Source organism: Adiantum capillus-veneris, chromosome 9 (genome assembly GCF_014529385.1).
Source record: "Adiantum capillus-veneris isolate H3 chromosome 9, ASM1452938v2, whole genome shotgun sequence".
Classification (NCBI taxonomy): domain Eukaryota; kingdom Viridiplantae; phylum Streptophyta; class Polypodiopsida; order Polypodiales; family Pteridaceae; genus Adiantum; species Adiantum capillus-veneris.
The window spans coordinates 26,587,839-26,608,104 of NC_140939.1; the positions used below are offsets into that span (position 1 = coordinate 26,587,839).

The 20,266-nt window shown below is 42.5% G+C and overlaps 1 protein-coding gene across 2 annotated transcripts in view; it reads right to left on the reverse strand.

Annotated features, from left to right (window-relative positions):
* Nucleotides 1-1,106: 1,106 nt before the first annotated feature.
* LOC147450260 (uncharacterized) overlaps nucleotides 1,107-20,266 on the reverse strand; it is a 55,792-nt gene continuing 36,632 nt past the window's right edge. For both annotated transcript variants that reach the window (XM_086519536.1, XM_086519537.1), the window contains exons 4-5: nucleotides 3,496-3,719; nucleotides 1,107-2,467 (exon numbers count right to left, since the gene is read on the reverse strand). In XM_086519536.1, the coding sequence (XP_086375662.1) occupies nucleotides 1,618-2,467; nucleotides 3,496-3,719 (1,074 nt within the window). In that variant the 3' untranslated portion in view covers nucleotides 1,107-1,617. The remainder of the gene's footprint in view (nucleotides 2,468-3,495; nucleotides 3,720-20,266) is intronic.

A 20,266-nucleotide genomic window follows, 5' to 3' on the forward strand; every position in this document is an offset into this window, starting at 1 on the left:
ACATATTGTACTATCCCACGCCTTCTCGGACATCGTTCAATCCCCGCAATTTACATGGCATTGGGCCCTTCACAAGGGAAGGATTTGAGATAGTCCCACTCCATAAATTCACAAAGAGGGCACAAGTCCAAAGGAGGTGAAGAGCCATTTTGTAGCGTGTATAGCAAACCTCACCAACAATTATCATAATGTCCAAAACGAAGGAGAGGTTCCCTCGTTTTACACTGCCTCCATGTGTTTTTTTTTTTTTCAAGTCACACTAACTACCTACCTCTGCACCAACAACCCACCATTGACATCACAAGAGTGGACATCAAGGGTGGCATGTGAGCTAGCATGGCTTCATTATCTTCTTTGGTTGGACTTGAGTACAGCAAAGTTCTACAAATGGGTGTAAGTACTAAATTTACAGTCAAACATGAAGCCTTCTTTCCCCTAGTGATATTCAAGAGAAACCTACATCTTTCCAAATTGACAAGGAAAAAATGCTCAGGACACATCAACAAGGTTAAAGGTCACTTTTACCTAATAATAGGAGGCTCCTATGTGAAAGAGAACAAGAAAGTGACCAATATTTTAAAACATTTGTCGACAGAAAAAAAAAATAGAATTTTTCTTTAAAAACAAGTGTATCAATGTGCGATTTAGATTACAATCTATTCCAAAATCATAAAAAGCATAAAAATAATGACTGAAAAAACATAAAGAAGCATTGTAACAAATTGAGAAAAAAAAAGGTGAAAGAGGATGAGAAAGATGTGTGACCCAATACTCAATGCCCCTTGTTAAAGAGACAGGTACACAAATGTCACCACCCTCTTACAAAGGCCTATAGGAAATAGTAGGGGGAAAAAATTTCGTTGCCATGTGGCACTCATCAACAAGCCTTATCCAATGGTCCACAATTGCACCCAAAATGCAACCCTTTACTAAGACCTTATGCGGTCCAAAAACAATGCGAGCATGCGACAAAATCTCGTATTCAATCTAATTCAAAGCATTTGCTCCCTGTCAGCATCAATATATACCTTCCATGATCACCAAAGTAACATGTTAAAAATTTAACAAACACACCAGGTTAATTAATTGTACAATTCTTCACATCATTTGTCAGTGAAAGTAGAGAATATTACACTTATTAAGATTCTCTTTACAATCTTTGCTTCAAAGCATCTTCAAGGCATTTCAAAATCATTTCATATACAGAGTCATTCGACATATCGTCAGATCAAAGAATACGCGGTAACATCCGTCCGTTCCTCATTTACACTGTCAACATGGTACAAAATTGTTGGAACTCATAATCAAGGCTGAGAGTGCAACACTCTATTGCCCCCTAAAATGCTGTGCAAAATTGACATGTGCCTCAGCATGGTAAGCTTAAATTCTCTACATTGTGTTTCCTAATTGCCTGCCTGCATCTAATACAAATCTCTGCACAAGATAACCCAGTCACAAAACTTTTAAGCTAAACAATACACGGTTTGTGTAAGTTTATGCCTGCTTGAATAGGCCATCCAAGCTAGCAAGATTTTTGATGGTACAGGTGATCCATACAATCAGGTTGACTATTTCGAGCAAGACCTCAGAATTTACAAGAGCAAGTAGTATGCTCACCTATTGTTCCTCCCAGATTAGACGTGCAACAGGACCATTCTGTTTGTTGGGTGTATCACCGGCCTCTGCCATCTCTCTCACCTTCTCATACATTTTCTCAGCATCTTCGGCAAATGATGACCATGATTCAAACAGAGATGGAAGCTGCTGTTGCAGCAGATCAACAGTAGTATTTTTTCGCGCTTGCGCCGCTGTGAAATATACATGCTTCTCTGTTTCCACCTGGGTTTTGTACTTGTCTAAACGAGCTCTTTTTTCTGGTATCTTCCTTGCGGAAGGCAAACGCAACAGCCTTGAAGGACTGAAGGTCAAGTTGGCCCCCTTAATCTCTGTGTACTCTCTCTCCAACTTGTCAAGAAACAATGTCTGTCGGCCCAAACGTTTTGTGGATTTCTCAGCCTGCATCTTTGATTTCAGCTCAATGAGCTGATGCTCTTCTAGGGCGCGAATCGCAGCAACAAATCTCTTTATCCCATTGACATAAATATCCGGACTGAGATCCACAATCGAGCCCCGCCAGGCTCTTAATAGCTGGAAAATTGGAGCCTTCTCTGTCCAATCAGAAGAAACCTTTTTATCGAGCTTTGCAGACTCCTTGCTTGGCTCTCTAATTTTATAGCACCTCCTTATCCATTCATTCAGCTCGTTGATGTACTTTTTCTGAGACCAAATCCAGCTCTGGAGATGGGTTTGCAGCTTCTCCAGCTCATGTTTCAGCTTTGCAGTTGCCCTTTTGTGGGACTCTGTAGCCTCACTCTCTAAAACCAAACCCTCCAAATTCCGTAGCTCCAAAGCAATTGCTGTTTGTGTTTGGTGGCATTGTGCCATAATCCTCCACATGCTTGTCAACCTGCATTGAGGTATCAGAAAGTTTGTTTTCCCCCATGAGAAACAAGAGAAACAGAAAGCAAAAAAACCAACCTTCTGACCCATTACCCCGTTACCCCCCATAACTATTCAGTAGCATCGGCCTATTACCCTGGGCCCTCACAACTATTTGGTCATTTACAAACGGGATAAGTTTTGTCTCTTGGTCTCATAGATCGTTTCTCTTCTCTTTATCCTCTGCATCTCTCGCCGCCCACTCTCATCACAGTGTTTGCATGAACTACTCTTAGTACTTCCTTTACTGACTTGCAGATACCCATCAAAGCGAAAAGATCAGTGAGATTATAATGCTGGCTCTTTTACAACTTATCATGCCTACAAATATGTACAATGATCCAAGGACTACTCATTTGAACCTCTGAAGAAAATTCTGTCAATTTATTGTTTGCTTGCAATGGCCCATCTCCATCACTACTGAGCTTCTCAGCTCTTGAGGTCTATCTGTTCCGTGCTTCTGCACGCAACATCAGTTCTTCTCCCTAGAATACATCCTCGATCGTTTCATAAGACGACATCGGTCCCAATGCCTTCCCACCTTCAGGACTAGCATTCTTATGTTCTATCCAACCTTGCTGTTTGCTCTTTGAAAATCATTCAACTGATCAGTTGAATTTGGCTCTCTCTGAGAGAAGATTCAAGGAAGATTGATTCTTCTTCCCCCTATGCATGGTATACTTGTATGGTCTCCCAACCTTCAAAAATAATGATGAATGCGCTCTAAAATCTTGAATTACAAGCTATAGCAATACAGTTATATCTAAAGGAACTCAGAAACAACCCCAAATTATTCATTAAAAAAGTGACAACATAACCTTCAAGATTCTCAAGTATCCAAACTGGGACGGAAAGATATGTCTTTAGCAAGATGAAACCAGGACTAAGCCCACATTCAGTAGTAACAAGAAATGCAGAATGTAAAATCATGATACTGCTAAATCTTGATCTCCTAAAGATAGGCAGACAATCTGCAATCAAGCAAAAAAGGCATACCCTCCCAGCATCTCCAATAGCTGTGGGTACAATTCATCATTTGCAAGTTCCTGAATTCGTGACGATGCAGCACTTATTGCTCTGATTGCGACCAAGAGGCGCATGTCAAGCTTTTTGATGGTAGCTTTCAATTTGTCACGATTAATTTGGTCACCACCTTTGGCATTTAGAATGTGCAGTTCCTTAAATTTTTGATCAAAAGCCATTCGAAGTAGCCTGCCTTCCTGCAAAACGAAAAGCCCTGGTGTTTACAAACCAAGGAAAGCCAAAACCTTTTATTTGTTTCAAGGAGTCATGTTGCCCGTAGGCACAATTTACGAACTCAAACAGCACACGTAGAATGAATGAAATTCCATTTCTGCATGACTTGGCATTATGTACCCCCGGATGTCAGCAATAATATTGAAACCATCTAAGATTAACAACACTAGTAGGATAGTGGTAATTCGATCTCAAGAGTGGGTGCCATCAGGTAAGGGTATTCAAGAGCGACATCTACAAGACTGCCTTCCGAACCGAGAGAGAGTTGTGGGAGTATGTGGTTATGCCTTTTGGATTGACAGGTACTGTGGGTACTCTCGACCATCACATGGTAGTTCATTTTGGTGACATGATCAGTATATGAACGGTTATGCCTTTTGCATTGATAGGTGCCATGCGTGCTTTCACCCATTTCGTGGTATTTTGTTTTGGTGACATGATTGGCGTATGTGTGTATATTTTTCTAGATGAAATTCTCATTTTTGTACATCATGGGAACAACATGACCTAGATATAAAGACGGTTTTAGCTCGTTTAGATAGTGCAAACTATAGATTGCAGCTAGGAAGTTGGAATTTTTTCAGACTGAGGTAACTTATTTGAGCTATATCATCTCTACAAGCGGTGTCCGTCTACTGGACTCCGCAAAGGTAGAATAGGTACATAATTGGGATTTGCCCAAAACAACCTATGATGTGCGTTCATTTTTAGGTATGCCTCACACATACAATTCGCATATAGAGAATTTTGCGCGCATTGCCGCACCAATGACTCATGTTTTGAAAGGGGTATTAAGATTCGCCGTTAGCATTCGCATATAGAGAATTTTGCGCGCATTGCCGCACCAATGACTCATGTTTTGAAAGGGGTATTAAGATTCGCCGTTAGCGTGTTGTCTTGCTCTCAAGGTTGCGGTGATTGAAGCTCCGTATTTCATCATCGCCTCTTGGGATGACCCCCTCGAGGTATGGACAGATGTGAACAACATCGCCACAAAGGCTGTGCTACAACAACATGGCCGTCCAATCGCATTTCTTAGTAGGAAGTTAAATAGTGCGAAAAAGAACTACTCAGTGTACGATAAGAAACTTCTCTTTGTCATTTATTCTCTAAAGCATTGGAAGCATTTTTTGTATGGTAGAGATTTTATTGTTCGTATTGATCATCAAGCCCTCAAGTGGCTCCAGTCTATGCCTAGTGCACATTGGAGTGACCACCAGGTAAGGTTGTCTCAGTTTTTTGAGCAATTTGGTGATTTGATTGAATATGTTTCTGGTAAGCTAACTCCATTGCAAATGCGTTAAATCACAAAGTGTCTATCGTGGCTCTCGAGTCAAGTTCCACGGTCTCCATTCAAGGAGTATCTTTTGACAGTATGAAAAATCAATATGCAAATTCCGAGTTAGGTGAGCAATGGTTGCAGCATTTTGCTGTCGAGGGTCCAACAACTATCTGATTCATGAGAGTCTTGTATTTTCATCGTCGTCTTTGTGTATTACCTTCTCTTAGACAAGCCATAATGCACAATGCACATGATCCACTCACCACTTTAGAAAAAGTACAAAGATTCTTTTATCGGCCTAAAATACAAAAAGATGTGTTTAAGTATGTCACATAGTGTTCCATTTGTCAAAAAGTAAAAGCCCGTAGGGGTAAGTAGCAAGGTTTTTTGATGCCGCTACCTATTCCTGACGGCCAATTTCAACACATTTCCATGGATTTTGTGACTAATCTTCATCCTAGTTTGCATTTAATGAATACACAATGTTTAAAAATCGTTGATCGCTTCAGCAAGTTTTGTTGTCATGTGCATTGCACTTGAGCCACATGGACAAGCTACTGTTACAAGTCATCCATCATCCGTCTTAGTTAGCTTAAGATCTAGCTTGGCACCTTGTGAGCCTGTAGAAGGACATGCATGATCAAGCAGGTCATAGTCGCATATCCTCACTTGCACAGTACAATCACTTAAGCATATAAGCATATAAACCATCGCGTAAGTCATTTATTAAGAAGTGACTGACATGACATTTATGAAAAATAGGTAGAGCAAGTGGCTAAAACTCTATTAAAGAGTCACTGGGCCTTCAATTTTTAAGACATCAAAACCGAGTACCCGCAGGGGCATCCAACGCCCACAACACCCTGTACCTAGCGTTTTCATCGCCAGCACCCCAACATCATCAACGTTTTGCATCAGATCCAACCTGAGCATCAAATCAGCCAACACCCACAATACCTCAACACATAGCATTTCCATCACCAGCACCTCAACATCATCAACGTTTAGCATCAATTCAACCCAACGTTTTGCATCGGTTCAGCCCCTCGTTCTTGCACCAAATCAGCCTAGCGTTTTGCATCAATATGAAGTACTCTATATTCAACATTTAGCCATTGTATCAACATTTGTGCAAGTAATCAAAGCACGTACTTGCTCTCGCAACAAAGCAAGGGGAGCCTTGAGGGTGGTTGGATCCCGATATGCTGTGTCATCTCTCTCTCTCTCTCTCTCTCTCTCTCTCTCTTCAATTGAGTTCTCTCAATTGAACTAAAGTAACCTCATATTTGTGCAAAGTACTAGATTCGTGTTAAAATTCTTAAACCCTTCTGCCACATCTAACATTGGTATCAAAGCTATGGACGTGCTTCGGCTTTGCGAACTCAAGGGAAAAATCAAGAACCCAAGCAACCTATCTCAAATTCTTTTTTATTAGAGAAGTTTCGTGTCCCTGTCCCGCGCCCGTACTAATACGTGTTGCCTACGAAAATTAGCCACTCCGACCCCTTAGTCCATCGCGCATCAAGTGCGCTCCCATCTTCATTGCTATGTCTTTGAACAAATATCATCATCGGATACACGAAGATTTAGATCTTGAATACAGGGATCTACTTGCCTCTTATGCGAATATAGAAGGAGTTGGAAACAAGATCCCTAACCCTCTTTTGCGTTCGCATTCACATTTAGCGTGCATCCACTTCTATCCGACATAGAACCATTGGAAATACCATTAAGTACCCTTACTTTTCATCTTCACCTGCAATGTTTTCACAACAGGAGTATTCGGGCGGTAGCACTTGCTCGCAAGGCAGAGTCAGCATCAAGGTTGATATTCTACAACAATAGTAAGGCTATCTTGTAATTTTGTATGGTGGTCGGTGTTTACATCGCAGCAATAGCTACATCCGCAGTATCCGTAAGTTTGAAGGAGTTTTCATCAGTTATGCATGCACAAGCATCGATTGTATTCAGCATCAGAAGTAAAAAAAGCATCCATAGAATGAAGTTCGGCACTTGTGTCTCACCTTTAACAGGGGGATATGTCACATGCGCATTGCACTTGAGCCACGTGGACAAGCTATTGCTACAAGTTAGCATCAGTCTTGGTTAGCTTAGGATCTAGCCTAGCATTTTGTGAGCCTCTAGCAGGACGTGCATGATCAGGAAGCTCATAGTTGCATACCCTCATTTGCACAATACAATCACTTAAGCATATAGGCGCATAAACAATCACTTAAGTCATTTATTAATAAGCGACTTAATCATGACATTTATAAAGGGTAGGTAGGGCAAATGGCAAAAAATCTATAAAAGAGTTACTCGCCCTTCAGTTTTAAGCATCTCATATCCCAGCCGCAAGGGTATCCAACACCCACAACACCTCAACACCTAGCATTTCCATCACCAACACCCTAGCATCATCAGTGTTTTGCATCAGTTCAGCCCAACGCTTTGTAACCTAGCCCAATGTTTTTGCATCAGTTCAGCCCAAGTTTTTGCATCAGATCAACCTAACGTATTTGGACCAGGTCAGCCTAGCGATTTTGCATCAGATCAGCATCAACATGAAGTACTCAATATTCAACATTTAGCCATTATATCAACATTTCAGCAAGTATTTTCTCTGCCAACAAAGCAAGGGGACCCTTGAGCGTGGTTGGGACCTGACATGCGGTGTCAAGTTCGTTCTCTCTCTCTCTCTCTCTCTCTCTCTCTCTCTCTCTCTCTCTCTCTCTCTCTCTCTCTCTCTCTCTCTCTCTCTCTCTCTCTCTCTCTCTCTCTCTCTCTCTCTCTCTCTCTCTCAGTGTTCAATTCAGTTCTCTTAATTAAAGTAAATTAACCTGAAGTAATGTAACCTTGTATTTGTGCGAAGTACTAGATTCGAGTTAAAATCCTCAAAAACTTCCACCGCACCTGACATTTGCATATTAATTCCTTGCAAGGAAACAATCACAACACAAGATGTAGCAAGATTGTTCATTAAGCATTGGTATCCCCTTTGTGGTTTGCCAAAGCTGATTGAATTAGATAGAGAAGGCAAGTTTACATGATATTTTTGGCAAGCACTATCTAAGAATTTTGATACTCAGTTGAATTTTTCATCTGCATTTCATCTACAGTCCAATGGTCAAGCTGAGATTTACAATTAATTAGCCTTCGATCTCAAAAGTCATATGTGCATGATCAACAGTCTCACTAGGAATATTACCTCCCATTGGTATAAGCAACTTTGAGTGAATCCTATTCCAATGCCATTGATAGAGCTCCATATGAGGTAACATTTGGCTGTCCGTTTGAGACTTTGTTAACTGGATCTGTTGTCTGATGTCAATGGTGAGAGCTGTGTCCTTGGACCAAATTATTGAGATTGTGAAACTTTAGCTAAGCAAGGCTCATAAATCTTATTCAGGACAGGGAAACAAGCATCGTCAAGATCTTACTAACAAGGAAGGGGATTCGTTGTATCTTAGAATCATGAAGCATTGTCTTAAGTAAATAGGAAAGAAGTGTCCAAAGTTCTCTTTCAGAATGTATGGTGCATTTCCAACAATTAAAAAGTTAAATGATGTGTATGAAATTGAGGTTATCTAACTCCTGGTCGATGCACAGCGTTTTCCATGTTTCTTAGTTAGAGTTATTTCACGGAGGTCCCGAAGGAGATTTCTGAAGAGGACTTCTTTCCTTGCTTGAATATGTGATACTTAGCATGATTGATGCTTCCCTTTAGAGAGAGAGAGAGAGAGAGAGACCTGATGGGGTCCAACCAACCTTCTCAAGGTTCCCTCCTCCATTGCCGATGTGGGATTTGCTATTGATTGCATAAATGGAATGTACACACATGCAATACCTCAAATGGAAACTCTACTGACTCGAATGGGGAATGTCACCGCGGCACTCTTCGAAATGAAGCACTTCCAGGGCTGATTTGATGCACCTTCTCGAAGAGGAGTTGCCGATCGCCACAAGGGATCTGGGGCTGATTTGCACTCCTGATGTGAGAGGAATGAAGAGCTAAAGGCTGGCTGCACAAACACAGATAAAAAACACAACAAATTTGACACACTAAGCATGGCTGAAAACGCAGTTGATGATGGACAACAATGGGAGCACTCAATGCCGTGAGGAAATGACCGAGAAGAGGCTCAATGGACTGGCAAAAGGTGCGAGCTGTAGTGAGGGATGAGCGCTCGCAATGGCGAGGCTTTTTCGGCGAGGGAGCTGGCCAAAACTGAAAACGTTGGGGTCGTTGGGATGACCCGGTGAGGTGTTTGCAAAACGCCAAAGGCAGCTGCGAAAGACAAAAGAACTATGGGGGCTGATCTAGTGCTCCACAAATCTGATAAAAAACGCTAGGGTTGCTACTTCTTTTATACTAACTTTTTCGGTACCAAGTCCAGAAAATATGCCAGGTTGGGAAATGTGCAAATGTGTGCACTCGAGAGTTTTCAGATGACAACTTACTACTATGTAAACCATTTGAAGAAAGAACTGAACCGACACGTTCCTCTGGACCTAGATGCACATCATGTCAGTTGCCCACCGAAGTGTAATAACATCTATCAAAATGCATGTACAAACCGTTTATACAAGAGGATTCCAAAACAGGAAAACCTAATCTAAAGGACTTGTCCGAACATGTCATCGACCTAGTGGACAGAGCACACAACCTGTAAGTAAGTTTCCATATTGGCTAATGAAGAGGAGCTAGAGCGCCAACTAGGTGAGTTGTTGGATAGGGGTTTTATACGTCCCAATGTAATTCCTTTTGCTGCTACAATTCTTTTTGTTCGTAAGAAAGATAGCTCATCGCAATTATCTATGGATTACAAGGCCCTCAATAAGATGACAAACAAGAACAAGTTTCCTATAGCTCACATCGAGTACATTTTGGAGAGTCTCAATGGGGCTATCATATTCTCCAAGATCGACTTGAAGAGTGGCTACCACCATGTAAGGATTTTTTTTTCCCGAGAAAAAGATCCTTCCACCACTTAATAAAACTGCCCATAGGGCTACAACCACCTCTACTAGAGAGGGCTACATCAACCATAAGGGGAGACTCCCAATGAAAAGCAGCAGATATACAATGAGGGCTAAATCAAGAAATGGGAGGAGGGAAGAGCCACACAGGTGGGCGGCAGTGCCATCTAGGCTCAACCTGGACCATGGTGAAGAACGGCCCAGGGTGCCAGAGTCGTAGGAACGCCTCTATGCGCTCCCCGCATGCGGTCAGAACTGCCCTAAAGTCTCTTGAACCGACCCCTGAGAGTATGGATCAACTCCAATCAAAACTCACAAACAGTCTCCGTCGATGGGAGACAAGGCGAGCCTCAAAGATGAGAGACGCACTCTGAGTGGAACATTCAAGGGATTAATTGGCGCCCAAGTGTAAATGAGGCGAGCTCATATAAAAGTCAACTAAACCTAAAATTCACTCATTCTTTCATTTGTGCAATTGAAGAGTGCTCTTGCTCCATCTCCATCTTCTTCTTCTTCGTCATCTCCTTGTGTGTGTGTATGCGTGAGAGAGAGAGAGAGAGTGTGTGTAATCGAGCATTGCGACGGCGGCACGACGGCGGCGTGGCGACGTCTCCCTCTTCTTCGCGGCGAGGAATCCTCCACGACAGCAAGCATAAAGCGGCGAGTGACACACCATCGTCGGGCTCGGGCTCGGGCTCGGGCTCGGGCTCGGGCTCGGGCTCGGGCTCAGGCTCAGGCTCAGGCTCAGGCTCAGGCTCAGGCTCAGGCTCAGGCTCAGGCTCAGGCTCAGGCTCAGGCTCAGGCTCAGGCTCAGGCTCAGGCTCAGGCTCCCTTTAAAATTACGTATTTTAGCTTTACACGTAGCTAAAAATCGATCTTTTTGAGGACCAACGGAGCTTCAGGTGATCGAATGTTGTGCTGTAAAGCACACCGCGACCTTCTGAGTGATACGCTCGTTTCGAGCTATCACACACTTTATTCAAAAAACCGATCATTAAAAAACATCAAAAAACGAGTGAAAACAGACGCCTAAAAAAGTAAGTAGTTAACCTTCGAGGTTATTCACCGACGCTTGTAGGGTGCCAAAGGCACATGCATCTGCGCTCTGGTCGTGTGCTAGAGACGGAGCAACTAGAGAGAATTTTGACTTACGCGAGTTCTCATCATCCATCTACCTTAGGTTCCGGGCCCTCGGCGGGGACCCAAGGTAGTACAAACCAAGACCCAAACATAGCGGCTAGTGACTCTTCCTCTGACTACGACGTCATGGAGGGCTTCCCAATGCCTAATCCTGATAGCTCAAGCCAAGACATGCATGCCATGGGTCCATGGTCTGGGCCGAGCGTGCTTAGCCGCTTGAAGGAAACCTTTAGTAGAGCCACTCGCTCCGAACATAGAGCTAACGATGTAAATGAGGGGGGTGGGGAAGTAAATTCGTCATTCATGACGAACGTAGACCCAATGCCCTTAGAGAATGTGCACGTGAATACTCCATTCACTGCATCCCCTGACTCTTCATATCTATTCCCTTCCAAGGTTATATTACCTGATGATAGAAGCCCTACCGAGGTGCAAGAGGTTGAGCGATATATCATTACGGCTAGGGAAAAGGAAATCGAGAGCTTACGCAAGGCGGAGCAACAAAGAGAGTTAAAAGAGCTCCTATGTCAATATCTTTACTAGGGCAGCAATCGAGTGCTCCGGAATTAGCGACCACTGAGGGTTAACCCATAGAGAGCCACATTGCATCTAGTTCAAAGGACATCCCTAGCACCTCAAGCTTAGATGGAGCGTTCCTAAATGAGAACTGGGAATACGAACTACAAAGGAAACTCTAACTGACCTATACACATATCATACCTATCACGTGGGTTGGTTAGATGTCCTACAATCTACAATGGGTGCTACTAGTGTGAAGAATCAACAACAAAGAGTTTGTAAGGTCATCCATAGAGTCATTGAGTTAGAGAGACAGAACGAGGGGATCAACATGCCTTCAACGGGTCTCATGAGATTCTTGGATACGGGAAAGGCTAAACAACCGACCTTATCGCAAATGAAGACTTCCTCCGTAAGTCACATGGATCCTCCATATGTTGTTTCGCCAGGGGTCTCAGTGCAATCTGAGCCCACAAGTGATAGCTTTACCTTTCCAAGTCTAGCTCATCTTTCCCTTGATGACACCACGGCTACCATCTACCCCAATGAAGGGCATGCCAAGAAACACGCCATGGACCTCATTTGTTAGTAAAGCACCGCTACATGGTAGCTCAATGCCGACAACAATACCTACAAGTGTGTACCAATCGTATGCACCCATGGATCCTCGTACTCATGTGGTTCCTACCCCTCCCATTGTTTCAACTACCTATGCTCCACAACCACAACACCCAAGCTCTTATTTCCATGGGACCATACCAGCTAACATTACCATGTCACATCTGACGTCTGCTATGCTTAGGGCCACACATATGAACTTTGGGCCGCCACATGGAACAACACTATACCCAACGTGGAAACCAAGGGCTTCCTACACGCCAAGCCCAATGCCAATACCTACTCCACATGTAGTCTTTGGAGTGCCTTCACCCATGGTGCCTGCTCACTTAGGTGACATGGCAACATTTGCTCAAGCTATCGATGGATCTATTCCTAAAAATATGCGTAACACGCCTAATAGAGAACCTAGAAGTAAGGCAGTACAAATAGCCAAGCTCACACAAAAATTTAGTGGAGACGACGATGTGAGAAAGCATATCGAAGTGTTTGAACAAATATGCGATTCTCTAGGAGAACACAATGATCCGCATAAGAGTAATGCTTTAAGCCTAACCTTAAGTGGAAAGGCTGCGGATTGGTATACAACCCTAAGGGTGGAAGAAAAAACGATTTACCCTACTCTTAAGAGACTGTTCTTGAAAGAATACATACAAGAGGGAGTGCTTTGGAATGTAGCCTCTGAGCTCCAAAAAAACCAATGAGAGGAAAGAGAGTCGGTGAGAGACTTTATTAGTCACTTAAAGCATTTGAATTCTCGTTGTAATCCAAATGAACGCTTCAACAATAACCAATTGCTTTATAGATTCATTAGGGGATTACGACATGAGGATATCTACAATGGCCTAGTCATTAGAGATATCACCACTTGGAAAGCAATCACCACCAATGCGATCCAATTGGAGGATAATTTAACGATTCAAGGAGAAAGATGTCTGTTGAGCCTAAATTTATTAGCTCGCAAGCATCGGAGCATCAGCCAATGACCCTAAAGCCTATTACTAAGGAGCCAAAGATATCTAAGATGACTTTAGCATATCTCACCAAGGCTATTCAAGAGAGTCTTAGAGACAATCGTGCTCCGCAAAACAATCATATGTATCCAAGAAGGGAGCAACAATGGTGCTCAGTATGCTATGGACCGCATAGTACCAATGAATGCCCTACTTTTAGAGTAAAATTCAATGGGAACTGCAATGCCTGTGGGAGGTATGATCATTAAGCTAAGGATTGCATAGTATTTAAGCGCGCGATGGCCAATAGACCACTCTTAGCATGGACACACACCTCGAGTGCCTGCATTGATGCTGGCTCCACCTCTTGAACAAACGTCACAATGCATGGTCCATAAGGCCCCGAATGTTGTTCAAACAACATCCTTACCACCTCCAATGCTAGGACCGCAACCACCACATCCGAGAATCACTTCAGTGAATCAAGTGGGTTGTGAGTCATTTATTGCTTGTTTGGAAGGCTGTGAGGAAGATATAGATCATAATATTGCCTATGGGATGGATGTGCTTGAAGAAAGTCCGCAATACTACATGGAGGACTATTGGGGACAAGTCAAACCGGTCTATCAAGTAGCTGCTCTTGCTACAAGAGGCCAAAATATCAATTACACTGCTAAGAGACCACCTCTTTAATGCTATGAGTGTGGAGGTCCGCATCGTGTGGCCGAGTGTCCTATTAGGCTACAAAAGAACGCCACACTAATGCAAACCAATCAAGCAAGCACGTCTACAATGCCGATACTCATGTGTAATCGATGTGGTATAGATCATTTGATTGCCCAATGTCCAAGTAATCCAAATGCACCGTAGATCACGCCATTAAACTTGATTGAGGTTACCGAGGAGCCATCACAAAGTACACCTATGGTACCGATAAATGTACTCACACGATCGATGCTCCAAAAAAAAAAATTATATTCTAGGAAAGAGACACAGCATCAATTGCCCAATCTCAAAAAAAGAAGAAAACACGAAGGAAGAGATCGCAAAAAGCAACGAAGTCAGACCCCGGTTCAAAGACCAACATAGAGACTGGTGACGACCCTGTATATATGAACGACGCTGAAGAGGATTCTGATTCAAGAGAAACCATGGAGACCAAAACGACCACTAAGATAGAAACCAACAAGAAAGATCTTCATGAGCCATAATGGCCAAGATCCAAGAAGAAGATAGGAACTTATCCAAACCCTACAGAGGAGATTGAGCGAGTCAAGCAATTTAAGAGTTTGGTAAAAAACACCCAAAGGGATCTAGAACCAACACCTAGGCAAATCCAGATTACAGACACCGTGTTCCCTACGCAACAACAACCTCACCAAGTCCATAGACCCTTAGCCATACCTAGTGTCATCCAAGAAGAAAGTGACTTAAAGTCATGGGAAAGTGGACGTCCTCACTTCTTGATGGAAAGAATGTTTACATAGGGACTACCTGATCCTATCGAAGAAATGGAGATCCCATCTTCCCCACGTCAAGGGACTGAAGCCCAAAAGGTGCCGTTAAACATTGCCAAATTGATGGATTTCATGTCTTCAAAAGTTAGAACCACCATCATGTCCAAACTATATAAAGACCCTGAGCTAGTCTCAGCTCTTCGAGCTTTCTTCAATGGAGAACTGAAGTTAGGGCTACCACAATTTGCACAGATGGATTGGAGCTGGGGAGATGCCAATAGAGGAGGACACTTAGATCCACAACCCAACCTAGATGAGAACCTTGTTATAGAAATACCTGTTAACAAGTTGGGACAATACTTTGAGGATGATGAATCCAATGCGACCATACCAATCACTACTAAGGGATTAACTGTGAAGGGAATCATGGATGGTGGTGCTGGGATTAGCACTGTGACTAAAAATTGATAGGAAACTATGGGAAGACCTCACCTTGCGACCACAACCATAGTAGTGAAGATGGCCAATGGGTCTATTGTTAAGCCTATTGGGATGCTACAAGATCTCAAGATCAAGGTCTTTGAACATAAAATAAGGATTACCTTCATTATTATGGATTTCTCCAAACACACTATTGCATCGGAGATGATATCAGGACGTCTTTTCATGAGGGAAGCAAAAATGACGCATGACTGGTCTAAAAACCATGTCTACTTGCAGTTCCAAGATTCTGTCATTCGAGTGGATCTTGTAACTAGTCGAGCACATCCTCTAAGAAACAAGTTTACAATTGATCATAGATCTGACACCACAATTCACTCGGTCCCATTGCAGTATTGTTACACGTGTAAAGCGGACACTGATGTTGGGGAAGATTCTCCTTATATGGATGTACTACCTGGAATGACTGAGTCGGACAATGTGAATTGGGTCCACCTAGCAGCAGCCATAGACACTTGGGAAAATAGGGGGACGACCTGGGTAGCACTTGAGGGGGATAAAATGCCACCGCTCGTACCCTTAAATATGCTAGAAGCAATGCATATAGCTTCTGATGACCTACAAGATAAAGGTTTGACTGGCATTCGAACTAGTAGCGCCTCACAAGACTATAGTCCACACGATTTGGGGTCAGAATCATCAATTGAAATTGACTCTGAGGACGAAGAATCTGAGTTAAATCTTAGTACAAATATGGGGACAAACCATTCAAGGCCCAGTGGTACCGTAGATGACAATCTATCCAAAGGAGCAGAAGACACAAGAAGCGATTCATCCAGTGACTCTTCACTAGAGATCGGTTGTAATCAAAAATTAGACAAGAAGAGTAAGAGATATAAGAGGCAACGATATCGAGCAAATGTGCGTGCTAGAATAAATGAAAAGAAATCTACCACAAAATGACTTAATTATATAGGGACATGTGATGCTCATTGGAAGTTGGTAGATAACTGGGATGAATACCTTCAAAGCGTTATGTGGTGTAGTCCACAACCCATTGACATCGCACAACTAGAGACTACAGAGAAGACAAAGTTGAGCCGTACCGTAAGGAAACGACAAAATCGAGAGTTAGCTCAACAATAACAGGAATTGGAAGTGAAATCACAATCCACAGAACAATAACACCCCACAGACTTACAACCTGCACCTGAACATTTCAAATACTACACCACAGAGGAACGTAAGGTTATGTATACAAAGGCTCACAGAAAACCTATCGATGGAAGCAATGGAGTCTATGATGGTCCAACGATAGTTAAGAAAATAGAGTTAGCACACCCAGGAGAAGAGTCCAAACCTGTTTTCATTGCCCAAGATATGACAAAGACTGAGGAGTGTGTACTTAAAGAACTTCTCAAGGAATTCAGGGATACATTTGCCTGGACATATCATGATATGAAAGGTGTTCCACCTTCCGTAGTGTAACACACAATCCCCATGAATAACATGGCTAAACCAATTCAGCAACGACCCTACCCAATGAATCCTAAATATGCAAAAATCGTTCAAGAAGAGATTGAAAAGCTTGTGAAATGCGGATTCATACCCTATTGAGCACTCAGAATGGATGTCTCCAATAGTGATTGTGTCAAAAAAGAATGGGAAACTCAGTGTGTGTGTGGATCTCAAGGTCAATGCCGCCACTAGGAGGGACCATTATCCCTTGCCATATTCAGCACATGTCTTGAAAGAGTTGCATGGAAGGAAGCTTATAGCTTTTTAGAAGGGTACTCTGGCTACAATCAAATCACAATTGCGCTGGAGGACCAAGCTAAACAGTCTTTATAACCGAATTTGGAGTGTTCGTATGTTGTTATTGCTTTTGGCTTAACCAATGCCCCTGCTACTTTTCAAAGATTTATAAGCACTGCTTTTAGAGAATATTTGAGGGAGTTTTGCGAAGCTTTCTTAGATGACCTTTGTGTTTATTCCTCTTGGAAAGAAGATCTATCATGCTTATGAAAAGTGTTTGAGAAGTGCAGATTGTATCGCATCTCCTTAAACCCTTTCAAATGCCAATTTTGGGTTAAACATGGAGTCATTTTAGGACATATAGTGTCCAAAAATGGGATTTCCACAGATGAGAGCAAAATTAAAGCCATTGCTGAATTGCCACCTCCTACAAACTATAAAGGAGTTCAAAGGTTCATGGGCCATATTGCTTATTACCGACGGTTTATTTTAAACTTTGCCGAGATAGCTCGTCCTTTGTACAAGCTTCTTATTGAGTTCCAATGGACCGCGCAGTGTGACCATGCTTATGAGTCATTGAAAAAGACCTTGACTAGCGCTCCTATTCTACGAGTGCCCGATTGAAATGTAATTTTTCATGTGCATATTGATGCATCGAACTTTGCGATTGGGTGTGTTCTAGCTCAACCACGAGAGCATAAACTGGACTACCCCATTAACTTTGCAAGTCGTCAATTGAATGATGCCGAGAGAAACTATACCACTACAGAGCGAGAAGGTTTAGGTATGATTTATGCAGTGAAGAAATTTCGCTACTACCTTCTGGCCAACAAGTTTGTTTTCTATGTTGATCATCAAGCCTTGTTGTATCTAGTAAATAAATCTTGTTCCACGGGAAGAATTACACGATGGTTGTTAAGTCTCCTTGAGTTCGATTTTACCATTGTGGTGAGACCTGGTAAAAGACATGTCATGGCGGATCATTTGTCTCGCATACCCAATGGTGAAGCCCCTACTGGAGTCGATGATGAGTTGCCCGATACTTCTCTATTCCTAGTCAAAACCATACATGATTGGAGTGAGAAGATTGTGAACTTTCTAGTTAATGGTTTTCCACCCAAAGAGCTTGGTAAGGACATAGCTCGAAAACTATTAAAAGAATGTGAACCTTACTCTCTCATTGCAGGAACTCTCTACAGGCTAGGGAAGGATGATATTCTTAGACGTTGTGCCCGTGAGGATCAGTATTTATACATACTACAAGAAGCCCACGTGGGTATAGCCGGAGGACATTTCTCAGGGGAACTAACAACTAGAAAGGTGTTGCAATCAAGCTATTGGTGGCCTACCTTATTCAGGGATGCATCACTTTTTGCAAAAGGATGTGATGAATGCCAACGTTACAAGATCACACAACGAAAGGATAAGATGTCCTTACATCCTGTTAAAAGTGACTCCACCATTTGAAAAATGGGATTTGGACTTTGTAGGCCCAATTAGTCCGACAACTCGTAGCACTCAATCTCCATATATTATCGTTGCCACTGATTATGTGACAAAGTCGACGGAAGCCAAGGCGACACGTAAGGCCGATGCGAGGTCAACTGCCAAGTTTCTCTTTGAGAACATTATTACAAGATTTGGTTGTCCCTTTGAGATTGTGGGTGACAATGATACTCATTTTATAAATGGAGTAATAAAAGAACTCACTACCAACTTTATGATAGCTCACCATTAGTCCACACCTTATTATCCACAAGCAAATGGACAAGCTGAGAGCACCAACAAGACCTTAATCTCTATCTTAACCAAAACAGTGGTACCTCATCGAACAGATTGGGATTTAAAGCTTACATCAGCTCTATGGGCTTATCGTACTGTGTACAAAGTTGCCATTAATTGCACACCGTTTAAGATGGTGTATGGCCAAGAAGCCGTTATGCCATGGGAGTTTGTCGTTCCTAGTCTTCGAGTAGCTTCTCAAGAAAGTTGGGATGGTAATCCCTTAGTTGAGCGACTATATATCCTTGAAAGGCTAGATGAAGAGGCAATTAGCTGTGCAAAATGTACTTGTGGAGAAAGATAGGAGGAAGAAATGGTTTGACCATCATCTAAAGAACAAAGATATCGTATGGAGTGCGTAACGAAAACAAAAAGTTGAAATATACGGGAAAAGGACCATATAGAGTATGTGAGATCACCCCACAAGGAACCCTTCGTGTGGAGACTCTTGATGGAGTTGAAACCATTGGATTCCTCAATGGGAGCAAATTTAAAAGATACTATGATCCTTCAAGCCAAGAGGAGCTACATGCCATCCATACAAAAAAGACAGCCAAGGCACACACAGAATTGAAGAAGATACAAGCTCAAGCTGAGGCTAAGGAGAGACAACAACGCATAAGACGCCAACGAGAGGCTAACCTTGGAGTTACACATGCATTCCACGTTGAGACTGACGAGGATTGGTTGGACTCTGACACATCTCTACGATACCTATTGAGCTAAACAGCACATATGGAAAAGTGCTATATAACGCCTTATTGGACACGGGTGCTAAATATAATCTGCTATCATATGGAGTGTGGTGTCAGTTAGGAAAGCCACCTCTATCTGAGAGTATTATCCAAGTCAAGAGTGTCAACAAGAAAAAAAAACTGCGGTTTTTGGAATCTGGCACACTTCTGTCAGTTATGACAATGGGATTGTAGCTCAAGACTTTTTGGTCATTGACATGCATGTTGGAACTATGGAGGGTAACATAAACCTAAGACGCAAGTGGATGATAGCCAGCAAATGCACTATTGATTGGGGGACATGGGGTGTCACAACACAGAAACCAACTCTTAGCCCTGCCACTCAAGCCATAATCCTTGAGATATTGCTTCTTAAGGAAGTAAAACCCAAAACATTGCATGTCAAAGAGGTTGAACCATATGTCCCCATAGCCCAACTCTCTAGAGCTTCAACTGATGTAGTTGAAATAAAGCTTGAGCAACCAAGACACATCCCAATATAACAAAAAAAACATACAAGTGGGTCCCTAAAGCTTCTTTAGCGACCATAGCCAGTGCTAAAAGACAGGAGCCTGGTAAGAGACGTCCCATTCACCCCAAGAAATGTAAAGAAACCTTGCGTTGGATTCCTAAAAAACTATTGGAAGCCCAAAACTACTATAAAGGAAATGATCAAATCTGGGAGCCAAAACGTAAATTGTGCTCTTACTTGTCGCCGGGCCCATGTGAGCTCAATCTTGTGGCTCCAAAACAAATTGAAGATCGCGGAAAGGAAAAAATCACGGAATGCTACACACCTGCTCCAGAGCTAGTTTGGGTACCGAAGAAAGAAGGATTTGTTCCACCTAG